We start from the raw sequence: 12,174 nt of genomic DNA, 5'->3' as shown, positions 1-12,174 counted from the left end.
TTGGGTCGATATTTGACGAAACAAAAAAATCAGCGATTGGAAGTAAAAACGCTGATTTTTTTACATGTCATTTTTTGATCACTTTTAAGCCTAAAATTGAATAAATATTCATTCTAAAGATGATTTCTGTTCATATTGGGTCAATTTTGGGCAAGAAATGAAACACATTTTTTTATAAAGATTTGGAACAATATTTTTTTGTGTATTTATCATGTTCTCTTACTTCCCGTCCTCTTAAATCATTAAAAAGTAAAATTATATGAGAGTAATGATTCAAGGAGAAAGGGATGAGGCGATAATTATAATATAATAGTATGCAATATAAATTTATTATATCCGGAAATTTCATAAGTTTTTTCAACATTTATACAAAGAAACTTAAAAATGCGATGAAAATTAAAATCTTCTGCCATTGCTCAAAAGAAACGTTTCCCTCAGTTCATCAGGTTTTGCTCTCTTGTTTTTTTTTGTATTTAATGATATCATGAAGTTCATTATACTTTAGTTACATTTTTTTTTACTGTTTTTTTATATAATTCTTATACTAATCGCTTAGTTCTAGATCTTCATCCTCTTCGTCTAGATTGAGGGCCTAAAAAATATTTTTATTTTTAGAAAATAGTCGAAAATTGTTAGAAAAAGTCTTACTTTCGTATTTTCTTGGTCACCTATACTGAGCTCTTTAAGGTCCTGATCAATTTCGAACTCGTATTCGTCAAGGGAGCTCTTTCGTTTCGGTAGTTCTGGATGTAGCAGCTCTGTTGGGTTGCCATTTCCAATTATTTGCTACAAAAAAAAAAATTTTTTTTTTACAAAATCGATTTTCTTTTGGAAAAAAAATTAAAAGAACCTCTTTCACATGTGAGACCAAATGTGACGTCGTTGCATTCATGAAGGGATTAATGCCGTTATTGTCTTCTCCCAGTAAACTTGGTTCTCCGCCATCTTTTGACTTGCTCGGATTGGTTTCGTAGTCAAACTCTCCTCGGGCCTCGGCGAGTTTCATTTCTTCAACAGCGTTTCTTGTTATGTTAAGAGGGACCTAAACGAAAATTTTCATGAAAAATTTAATTTTTTTAAACTTTTTTCATGAAACTTACTTGCGATGCTTGATGAGCTGGCAAAAGGTTCTTTTCTTTCAATAAATACTGCTGCGTTTTGATGGAATCATGAAAGCCGGGGAATAAATTGTCATATTTTTCGGGATCTGCTAGACTTTGTCCAACCTTTTTATTGACTTTATCGACTTCAGCGCGCCACAATTCGAGTACGTAAGAAATTTTGTTTGGTAAATACGTTCTAAAAATAAATTTCTCATAATTTTTTTTGAAAAAATTCAAAAAATTATAAAAAAACAAACCTTGCAAAGAAGGCGGCCTCAGGAATTCGATTGGTTTGAATGAGGATCTCCAAACATTCTTCTAAATTGCCAAGGAGGAATGCTGACACGAATGAAATATTGAATTTGCCTTGTTGTAAGCCCTCGTCGCCAACGTGTTTCAACAGTTTTTGGTCACCTAAAATTATTTTTTTTATAAATTTCTTGTAAAATTCTATTTTTTTTTTTCACTAAATTCTTACCGGAACAAGTTGCCAACATGAGTAAACTGCCAAAATCGTTCGCCTTCGTTAGACATTCCTGCACCAATTCAAATTTATTTTGGCTCGTTGCCTTTTCGGCGAGTTGTGACCATTTCTGTGGATTATTCGATTCCTTGGCGAGTGCATGAGCAACAGTCAAGTTACCAATGGATAAGGCAAGTTCGAAGCAATGTTCGGGATCTGTGGAAACTTGGAGAGCTTGTTCTTTGAAGCCCTGAAAAAAATAAATTTTTCATAAATTTTTTTTTAAATTAAAATTTTAAGAATTTTTTTACCTGTTTTTCCAAAAAGTGTGCTACACGTGTACGATGCTCCTTTGGAATCGTTGGAAGTACACGATCGGCAGTCTCAAAGTCACGTCGCATCACGGCAGTCTGGTACTCCAGCACGGATAATTGCAGCGAGAAACTCGTCACGTTCAGCTCTTTGTCGCCCATGTAGAGACGATTGTCCTTCGGTACGTAGCCGAGCAAGTACATTGTACGATCCAAGTGCGAAATTGTCACAATTTCACCGCCGACGTAATAATTGATGCGATTAACGGCATTTGTGTAGATGAAACAATCACCGACCCACAATCCCGTTTTTACGACTTCATTTACTTCGCCAAGAACCTAAAAAATTATTTTTTTATTAAAATTTTTCATTTTTAATTTTTTTTTTTCAGTTTAACTCACATCAAAAGCTTCTTCTAAACCATCATCGCCCAACGGTTGCTTAGCTTCGATCGCAGCTTGAATCATTTCCGTGTTGACGCTCAAGATGAAATACGAGTCTTCTGTCGCCATACAGACCAAACTGCCAGATTCGTTCCAGAAAATGTGACGTGGTTGAACTTCGATACGACGAATGAGCTCTAAATTCTCCCAATCGTAGAATGTCAGACCGGAGGATGTTTTTACTCCGAGAAGGTATCCGCCGTAAATTCCTATTGACGAAAAAAATATATTTTTTTAATTTTTGACAAATTTTTTATATGAAAAAGTTATAAAAGTAACAAATATTTAGATTTTTTATACCTTCTAAATTTTAGGAAAATTGGACGCAATACAAAGAAGCGTGAAAGTAGACGAGATACAATTTTAAAACATTTTATTTTGTGAAAAAGGGATAAAAAGGTGCAATTTAAAAAAATGTTTCACATTATTTAAAACCTTAAAGTTTTAGGAGATGATGAAATATGATAATTTTTAAAGAAAATTAGGTAAAATTTTTAATTTTTCTATTTAAATAATTTTTTAAAGAAATATTTTTAAATTTTTTTTTCAATTAAAAAAAAACAGGAAAAATAATTGACAAAAAATTTTGAAAATAATTTTGAGAAAAAAATTTTAAGAAAAAAAATATTAAATTATTTTAATTTTTTTAAAAAAATTTTTTGAAAACATGAAAAAAAATCAAAAAATTTTAAAAAAAATTTTTTTAATTTTTTTTTCAAATTTTAAATTTATTTTAAAAAAATGTATTTACATTATTTTCAAATTAAATTAATAAAAAAAAATTTATTTAAATTTTTTAGACAAGAAAATAAAAATTTTGAAAAAAATTTAATTTAAAAAAATGTAAATTCTAATTTTTTTATTTTGTCATGACAAAATATTTTCAAATTAAACATAAAAAATTTCGAAAATATTTATTACAAAATCAAAAAATATTTTTTTATGTTTCAACAAGTTTTTAATTAATCCAAATAAACTCAATAGTTTTTAAATGCCCCATTTTTAATTTTTATAAATCCAATGGGGCAAAATAAAAAAATAAAGTTAAAAATTTTAAAAAATTTATTTTTGGTGTATTTTCAAATTTTTGAAGAAATTTGAATTAAAAAATTTTTAAAGTTTTTGTATTCAAAATCATATTTTAAAAAATTTTCCTCAAAAAATAACTTTGTTGAAATTAAAAAAAAAATTAAAAAAATATTTTGTCATTTTTTAAAATATTTTTAAATCAAATTTTAATATAAAAATTTCGTAAAATATTAGCAAAAAAATTGAAACAATCGAGAAAAAAAATTTATTTTTTTATGATTTCAACCAATTTTTAAATTTTTTATGATATTTTTTCTATATTTTTTGCTGTTTCAAAAAATAAAATAAAATAAAAATAATGTGAAACATTTTTTCCAAAAATCACTTGTCTAAAGGTGCCAAAATTTTTTACAAATCATAAAAATTACCTTCCGCTCCATAATCTGGTGTGAAACTCTTGCGTTCCTTAAAGTTACGGAATAATTTGACAGCTCCCGAAGTCTCACGAATGGCATATTCGCTACTTTCCAATGCCCAAACGAACTCTTGTGCTGATCCGAATGCCTTATTACGCAACGCCATCGATGTATAGATAATGTATTCTCCATCGCCACAAACAACGACAAATCTAAAAATTAAATTTTTTAAAAAAATTTTTCAAAAAAACAAGAAAAAATGTTTTACCTTCCATTCGGATTGTGAGCAATCGTTTGTGGATAAATTTCGCAAGCTCCCATATCCTTGACATTAACGGGCAACCGTTCGCCGTCTTTAATTTCCGTGCCTTCGGGCAACGCTTTGAGGTTGACTTGTTGCATTTCCGAGTGTTTCGCCCACACAATTTTCCCTCCGTTGACATCCATGGACATTGCGGGTTCCTCTCTGCCCACTTTTATAATAATTGAGCCTTCGTCATACCCGAGAGCGATGTTATTGGTGCCTTTCATGCATGCGATGGCCCAAACACGTTCAAAGCCGTAATTGAGAGACGTTTCCAAGCGATAAGTGTTGGAATGCCAAACGCGCACTGTTCCATCTTCGGATCCCGTGAACAAAATTGGGAGATCGGGACTGAATGCGACAGCTGAGATATTGGAAGCATGTCCCTCGAGCGTTTGCACGCACGCTTTATTCTGATAATCCCAAATTTTGACGAAACGATCGTCGGCACCGGAAATCAAATACGGCTTATCACCGCCGTGATAGTAGTCGACACAATTGACGCCCTTTTCGTGACCTTCGAGCGTAAAGTTGGCCACATTTGAGCCCAATTGCCACACTTTGACGGTGCGATCGAGCGAAGCGCTGGCAAACGTATTATTATCCTTCGGATTGAACACAACTTGCATGACGTAGTGCGTGTGTCCCTCGAAAACGCGCTGACACGACCACATTTTCTCCCAATTCCACAATTTGATCAGCATATCATCGCTGCTCGTGAGGATCAGCGGTTGTGTCGGATGGATGGCAATGCAACGCACGTAATCCGTGTGCGCCTCAAAGGAATGTACTTTTTCGAGTGTGTTGTAGTTGAAAACGCGGATCTGCATGTCGTCGCTACCCGTGATTACCCAATTTCGGCGTGTCACGAAACGCGCACATCGCACTGGCAAGTCGCAAACCTGAAAAAAACCCAAAAAAATTAACAAAAATTCGTGGAAAATGAGAAAAAACAAACCTCAAAGTCTTTCACCAATTGCTGATTCTCGTAGTTCATGACGTGTACATGACCATTGTAGAGTGCACACAACATCCATGGCTCTGTGGGATGCAAATCCACGGATTTGACACGATCCGACCGCGATGTTAGCTTTCTCTTTATATCTAATCTCAGCGGCTGAAACGAAAAAGGGCAAAAAGATAACCGATAAGTACTTGTGTCTTAATTGCTGATTGTAAAAAAAATGTCATCATCAAAAAATAATTATTTTTGTCTCGTTTTTATAAAGAATTCTAAGAAAAATCATCAATTCTAATCTTTTTAAGACATTTCCCGCATCAAAAGACATCCAAAAATTCCAATTCAAGTGATTCGCAATGAATTTTCCACGAAAATCACGAAACATAACATTTGGAAAATTCAATACAAATTGCAGGCAGACTCAGACACGGCAATTAAGCGAGAAATAAACTTTTTTCGCGGATTCTAATTGTCGGGTGATGTGCTGTCGGGGCTAGATTTCGCAATTACCATGATTGATTGCACTATAAACACTTAATTCTCTAATTAAAAACCGAAATTCGCCAGAAAAAAATACAATTTACGTGGCTCGAGAGAGTGTCTTATCACTTTGAGACGACTCAGTTGATTTAAGTGAGGCGAATGAAAGTGATAATTTGAAATTGACATCTTGATAATTCATTTCCGGTTGTTGATTTCCGGTATGGCGCCGCCAATAAGGAAGTGCGGCAGAAATTGGAACTAAAATTGCCCAGCTCACAGAACGAAAATTGGATTTATCAGTTTCATTCGCCTCAAATTTAAAAGTTCTTGATCTGTTGAGAGGTTAATTTGATCCTTTGAGAGGTTAATTTGATCCCTTTTGGTTATTTGAAACGGGTTAAATTAATCTCTCAAGAGGTAAAATTATTTCATTAGTGGATAAAAAGTCATCATAAAAATTAAGAAACTTAACGTAAAATATCTTATAAAGAAATTTTAAAAAAATATGGAATAAGTGTTTTGAGATTTTAAAATTTATCAAATTTTTCTTTATAGGTTTAAATAACAATATATATGTTGAACTTAGTAAGGATCAAAAAATCTTCAAATCAAGAGACGATTTAATGTTTTTGTTTTGAGAATAAGTCAAAATTAAGTTGACTTTTGACTTAAAAATCAAAAAAAAAAGTTAATTAAGCTAATTTACTTTTTCTTAAGTCAAAGTTTTAAGTCAAAATAAAAATCTTAATTTTCAAAAAAAAAAAAATAAAATAAATAAATTCATAATTTTCATAAATTTTTTTTTTTCATAAAAAATCGATTCTAAGGCAAAAATGAAAATTCACTAACTATTTTGTATGAAAAAAATTTTTTTTTTTAAATTAAATTTTAATTAATTTAATTTTTTTTAAATTAATAGTTTTTAAATTAATTCGTTAACGATTTTTTACGAAAAAATTTTTGTTTTTTGAAAAATTAAGTTTTAAGTTTTTACTTAATATACTTTGACTTAAGAAAAGTAAATTAACTTAATAAGCTTTTAATTTTAAGCCAACTTATTTTTTTTTATTCTCGAGTATAACTTTTTTGAAAAGTTTTCTTTTGACTCGAGGTATTTTTGACACCGAACAATAGCTCCTCAGAGAATCAAAAGCCAATGTAGTTTCGACTTACAATGTCAAGTATTGCGCTTCAATGTTAATGTCAAATTTTGTCACAGGACATAACAAAAGGAAATAATTCATTAATTAAACTCCGTTTGGTAAAAACAAAAATTTTTGACGAAAGCTCTGTAGACTTTTATTTGTAACACTCCTTGACCTTGACATTGACCTTGATTTAATTACCTGTTACTTTTATTATGACTTCTTAATTTACGTGAAGTCAAATTAGAAAAGAAATTACATATTTATATTTTTTTTAATTTCATAAATTTAACCAAAAAACGAAAAACTTGTTTACTTTTGACAAATTTTTTAACTTAAATTTTTAAAATTAACATTTTTGCAAAATTTAGATTTTATATTTTTATATTTTTTATATAAAATATTTTTTAAATTTAAATTTTTTATTTTTTATTTTTTTAATTTAAATATTTTTTATATTTTTATATTTAATTTAGAAAATTAGATTTTTTAAAAATAATATTCTAATTTGTGTAAATTTAATTTAAAAAAATTTAAGCCCTATTATTTATAAATTAAAAAATACTTTCATACCGTTTTGGTCTACTTCATTCCAAAATAATATTTCCCTTTTAATTGTTAAAAAACTCATAAATTATTTTCTTTTATTCTTCATTCACTTAATGAGCTTCATTGTTCTTGTTCGTTTTTTGACAAATTTGCTCGATCATATCACAAAAACTGTACAAATTGGTGTCATTCATTAAAAAAAAAACAAACAAACATTTGAACGACGTAATTTCCAGAATTTTCAGTATCATGTTACGAAAGTATCTTGTTCTGATTTCCATAAAAACCTTTTTTTTTATTAATTTTCCAAACAACAATTAACTCCGACCCACTCGAGGAACGTGTGTCATAGCTTCCCAACTGCAGCAGCAATAGCGTGACCTACGACAATAAATTCGAGAATTTTTAGCGCATATTAACGAAGTATCACGTTTTTAGACTGTTTTTCCACACAAAGAACGTCGAAAGTAAAATTAGAAATTATTTCCGCTCGTGTCTTGTTTTGTTTTTTTTTATGACAGAATCGTTACTTGTCTAAGTAATTATTGACCAGACAACTCCATCAATCAACTGTTGTCATTTTTTATTTAAAATAATAAATAAAATTTTCTACAGATGTTTTGGGGAAAATTATCATCAAAAGTAATAAAGGCGAATCATAATGATGTGCTTTATTCGTTGAAAATCCATTTAAAAGTTAAAATAAATTAAAAATAAAATTAAACACACATACGCGGTCAATTATATCATTATGATGAGTCTTTTGCGGTTTTATCGACATAAGACTAACATTATGCCGCTTTAATTATGTAATAATATTCTTGATTATTATTTGTGTTTATTTGATGTCGAATTGTGTTACTAACCAGATGATGATGATGAGCAAAAACCAAAAAAAAAAAAGTTAAGAGATACTAATTATACGGTTGGTGTGATATCTTAATGAAATATATTTTATATCCATTTCAATTTATTTCTTTTAACACTAACAAGATGAATTGCCAAGCGACTTGATTCGATCCATATGCGCTTCGGGATTAAAGAAACTTTTTTTTATTTGATAAAATTAAAAAAAAAATAGAATTCCAACAATTTCAATGTCGAAAAATTTGCCATGAAAGATATTTCACAGACATTTTTTTCCGAGGAAGAAACCATTCGAGCGTTAAATTTTTGTCGCTAAGCGAAATAAAATCCAAAAAAGACACCTGTTTGTTTTTGGGCCTTTCCTCATCAATTTCTCGCCAATTTTTATTGTTAATTTAATTAGTAACATGTCGCACGATATCGCGACCTCACCCATAATTTGCATGATTTGGCATCCTTTTTAATAAATTTAGAGTTTTTTTTTGCAAAAATATTGAAATATGAAGTCATGCAAAAAATATAATTTTACGGTTCTAAGTTTTTTTCTGTACCGAGCTTTAAAAAGGTTGTTTTCGTGATTTATTGAGTGTTTAAACAAATGATCAATTACGTCTTGCGTTATTATTTACAAAGTTATGAGGTGAATGATTCATGTAGGTGGTTGATTGAAAGAGTTCATTGCTTCATTTTTTTTTGTTTATTTATTCGGTTGGTAAATAAACAAAGTTACGGTCGTTTTGATTTTTTTTAAGTCTGAAAGGTTGTCAAAAAGGGTGTAAGATTAATGATATAAAGTGAGAATCAAAAAATTTTATTCTTTTGTTATTGAAATTTTGGCAGAATTTAAATTTTGTGTGGTTTTAAAAGATAAAAATTTTTACTTTTATTAATTTAAAAATAAAAAATAAATTAATTATTAAAACTAAAAAAATAAATAATTTTTATAAAAATTTATTTTTAATTTTTATTTAAAAAAATGAATAAATTTAATTTTTTTAAACAAAAAAATAAAAATAAATAAATAAATTTTAAATAAAAAATAAATTAATTATTAAAATAAATAATTTTTTTAAAATTTAATTTTTATTTGTATTTTATAAAATTAATAAATTTTAGTTTTTTTTTAATATTAAAATTAATAAATAAAAAAACGTTTTTAAATAAAAAAAAATAATTATTAAATTTTAACTTTTTCTTTAAGTTTAAGAAATTAATATTTTTTTAAATTAATTTTTTTTTGTTTTAAAAAATAATTATTTAATTTTAATTTTTTAACATATTTTTAAATTTTAAAAATTAATTAATAAATAATTAGTTTTTTCAACAAAAAAAAAAATAAATTTAAAAAAATGTTAATTTTTTATATTTAAAAAAAAAGTTATAATTTAAAAATTATTTTTTTTATTTTAAAACATTTTTTATTTTTATTTGAATTTTTTTTTGTAAAAAAAATTATAAAAATCTGAGCTTAAATTTTTTTTTTAATTTTAGTATCTTTGATTTTTTATAAGTTAAAGTTATTGCAATTATTTAGAGTTATGCAAAATTTTTGAACACATTTAATTTTTTTTAAATTAAAAAACTTACCAAAATTTAATAACAAAAAAAACATTAAATAACATTTAGATCTCGATACAATCTCCAAGGTGTTCCGAGAAATCTTTATAATTAAGCCATTAAAATTAAACTCGCATTAACAACATGTAACCGCAGGTCAAACACTTCATCACATCAACAACTACAAAAAAGGTGTTGAACGAAAGAATGTCGTTCAATTTTTGTTTTCGTCTACAAAACTCAAAAAATGATTCATCAACCACGAACAAAACCTTTCAAAAAAAAATTGAAACAAAATTTTACTCTCTTCACCTTCAATTTCCGACCTCAAAACGATGCATGTACGTGTTAATTACTACAAACGCTCTCTGCTTGCTCTGCTTTTGAACATGAACCTCAAAAGCAACGGTGCTAATTATCCCTTCGAGCTAAATATTTGCAACTTTTTAACACTAAATGTATAATTTCGAATAAATATTATTAATATGCGATTAAATAACGTTTGAAGTGTAATAAACGCGCAAAAATTCATTCATGCAAGGTGGGCCCTTTTATTTAGCGAAAAAAATATTGCACATGAGTAATGACAAAATAGTTACTTTCAAAAAAACCGCACAAATGCTCATCAATCAAAGTTTATGAATATTTTTCGTTTTTACATTTATCCAACAAAAAGTGTAATAATTTACGACACTTCAAGTCACATTATGATTTTTGACACTATTTTCTCATGAATCGTGACACATACAGCAGAAAAAACACGCTTAATGTGTTGCTCTCGAAAAATAAATAAATAATAATAATATTCTAACACACATGTTAAAGTGCACTGCACTTTTCATTTAAAACTCTCAACGTACACAAAAAGTCGTGTGTGTGTCTCAGATGTGTTTTAAGGTCAACCACTTTTATTTTTAATGTACCTTAAACCAGCGCACTCGTTGCTCGCGATTTAATGAATTGATATTTTTATTTGTCACTATTACGCGCCAAACGATCTAAAAGGAAATTAATTTCATTAAATAATATCATGCAGAGTGTGTGAGAAAACCGGCATTCGGTTTTTTTTTTTCATAAATTTCTGAAAATGATCATTATTATTATTAAATGTCGCCGCCGCCGATGCCTTTAAGATTTTTCCAGACAAATCAAATTACACGTAAATTATGTCACATGCCCTCGAAATGGCAAACAGCAACATTGTATCGCAGGTGATTCACATCTGAACCTGCATCAAATCACAAAAAGCATCAAAAGTTCATTGAAAAATTCGAAGCTCGAAAATCAGATCTGTTTTTGCTAAAATCAGACAATTGTGGGTGTGAGAGACGCATGTTAAGTAATTTGTTTCTAATGCATGTTGTCTCGATATATTGTTCACCCATGTAAATAAATGCTGTTGCAAATGTCATGTCATAATAATGCAAATCAAAAATTTGTATGTTGATGATGGATGTATTTTGTAATTCTGCAGTCATGTGATCTGATTAGCGTTAGATTTCTGACTTGTGTTGGAATAATTGAGTAATTAGTTGGACATAAAGTTCAAACGACTCGAAAATGGGGGTTAAAAGACTTGTAAAAAAGATGATTTATACTATCAAGGTGACGGGAAATATTAAATTTTAATAACGATAATCCAGAAATATTCGAGAAATATTAATATTTTATGGTATTAATGGATTGATTGAAAAAAAGTTTGAATTAGCGAGTGAAAATTTTGAAATGTTGTCAATTTTAAATTTTTTAAAAATTTTTACAACATCTGGTAAGTATTTGATTCAATTAATAAAAAATTCTTATTAATATATTTTTTTTCAGATTTAACATGGAAGGTAAGAAATTTATAATAAAATAAAAAAAATTAAACCTAAATATTTTACTTTAACAGAAGAGGCTTTTAGAGTCGGAAGTTGATGCCCGAGATTTATCAATTTTTGTCATCTATTCTTGACAATAATCCACAGGATTACAAACAAATGTCTTAAAATCTCTTACTTGAGAGCTTGAGAGGTATTCTATGAATCAAAACGAAAAGTGATATTTCATTTGCTAAGATACCCATCATGAGCACAAATAAGCAAAAAACATGTTAACTCGAAGTTGTACTGTAAAATCATCTTTATACCTTGACGATAGGAAACCTTAACATTATAGTAGAGCTGATCCTATAGAGTTACTGACTAACCTTCAAAGGAGTAGAAAATCTTAAGCCACAGACAGAAAATTAATTAGCAACATCATTAAAAAATGCTTCGGAGCACTTCATTTATTTAATAAAAGCAGTCAACTTGGAATTATCTACCTGCTTGCTATAATATGGGTGTCTCGCAAGCAAAAAATCCCGCGAGACACGCGCGAGACACACGCGAGACACATATCAAAATTTTAAAAAAAATGGTTAGCAGATGAATTAATTGACTAGAATGAACTTATATCTCTGCAAATTTTGCTAAAATTTTTGAGATATTTTGTGAATATTTTTCTTTTTTCACCCAAAATAAAATTAAAATGAGGAATTTATACGTCATAAAGAAAGGAA

The 12,174-nt window shown here is 28.6% G+C and overlaps 1 protein-coding gene across 1 annotated transcript; it reads right to left on the bottom strand.

Annotated features, from left to right (window-relative positions):
• Positions 1-307: 307 nt before the first annotated feature.
• On the bottom strand, positions 308-5,636 carry LOC134829756 (coatomer subunit beta'). Its single transcript, XM_063843004.1, has 12 exons — positions 5,542-5,636; positions 5,029-5,187; positions 4,035-4,972; positions 3,779-3,978; positions 2,280-2,530; positions 1,878-2,216; positions 1,582-1,816; positions 1,361-1,517; positions 1,101-1,299; positions 851-1,042; positions 649-786; positions 308-592 (listed from the first exon to the last, which is right to left on the bottom strand). The coding sequence occupies exons 1-12, from the start codon at positions 5,542-5,544 to the stop codon at positions 545-547; spliced, it is 2,859 nt and encodes a 952-aa protein (XP_063699074.1). The 5' UTR covers positions 5,545-5,636; the 3' UTR covers positions 308-544.
• Positions 5,637-12,174: the final 6,538 nt, after the last annotated feature.

The sequence above is a fragment of the Culicoides brevitarsis genome, chromosome 1, assembly GCF_036172545.1.
Source record: "Culicoides brevitarsis isolate CSIRO-B50_1 chromosome 1, AGI_CSIRO_Cbre_v1, whole genome shotgun sequence".
Taxonomy (NCBI): Eukaryota; Metazoa; Arthropoda; class Insecta; order Diptera; family Ceratopogonidae; genus Culicoides; species Culicoides brevitarsis.
The sequence above is the reverse complement of the archived record's forward strand: the minus strand, read 5'-3'. Positions and strand labels throughout refer to the sequence as shown.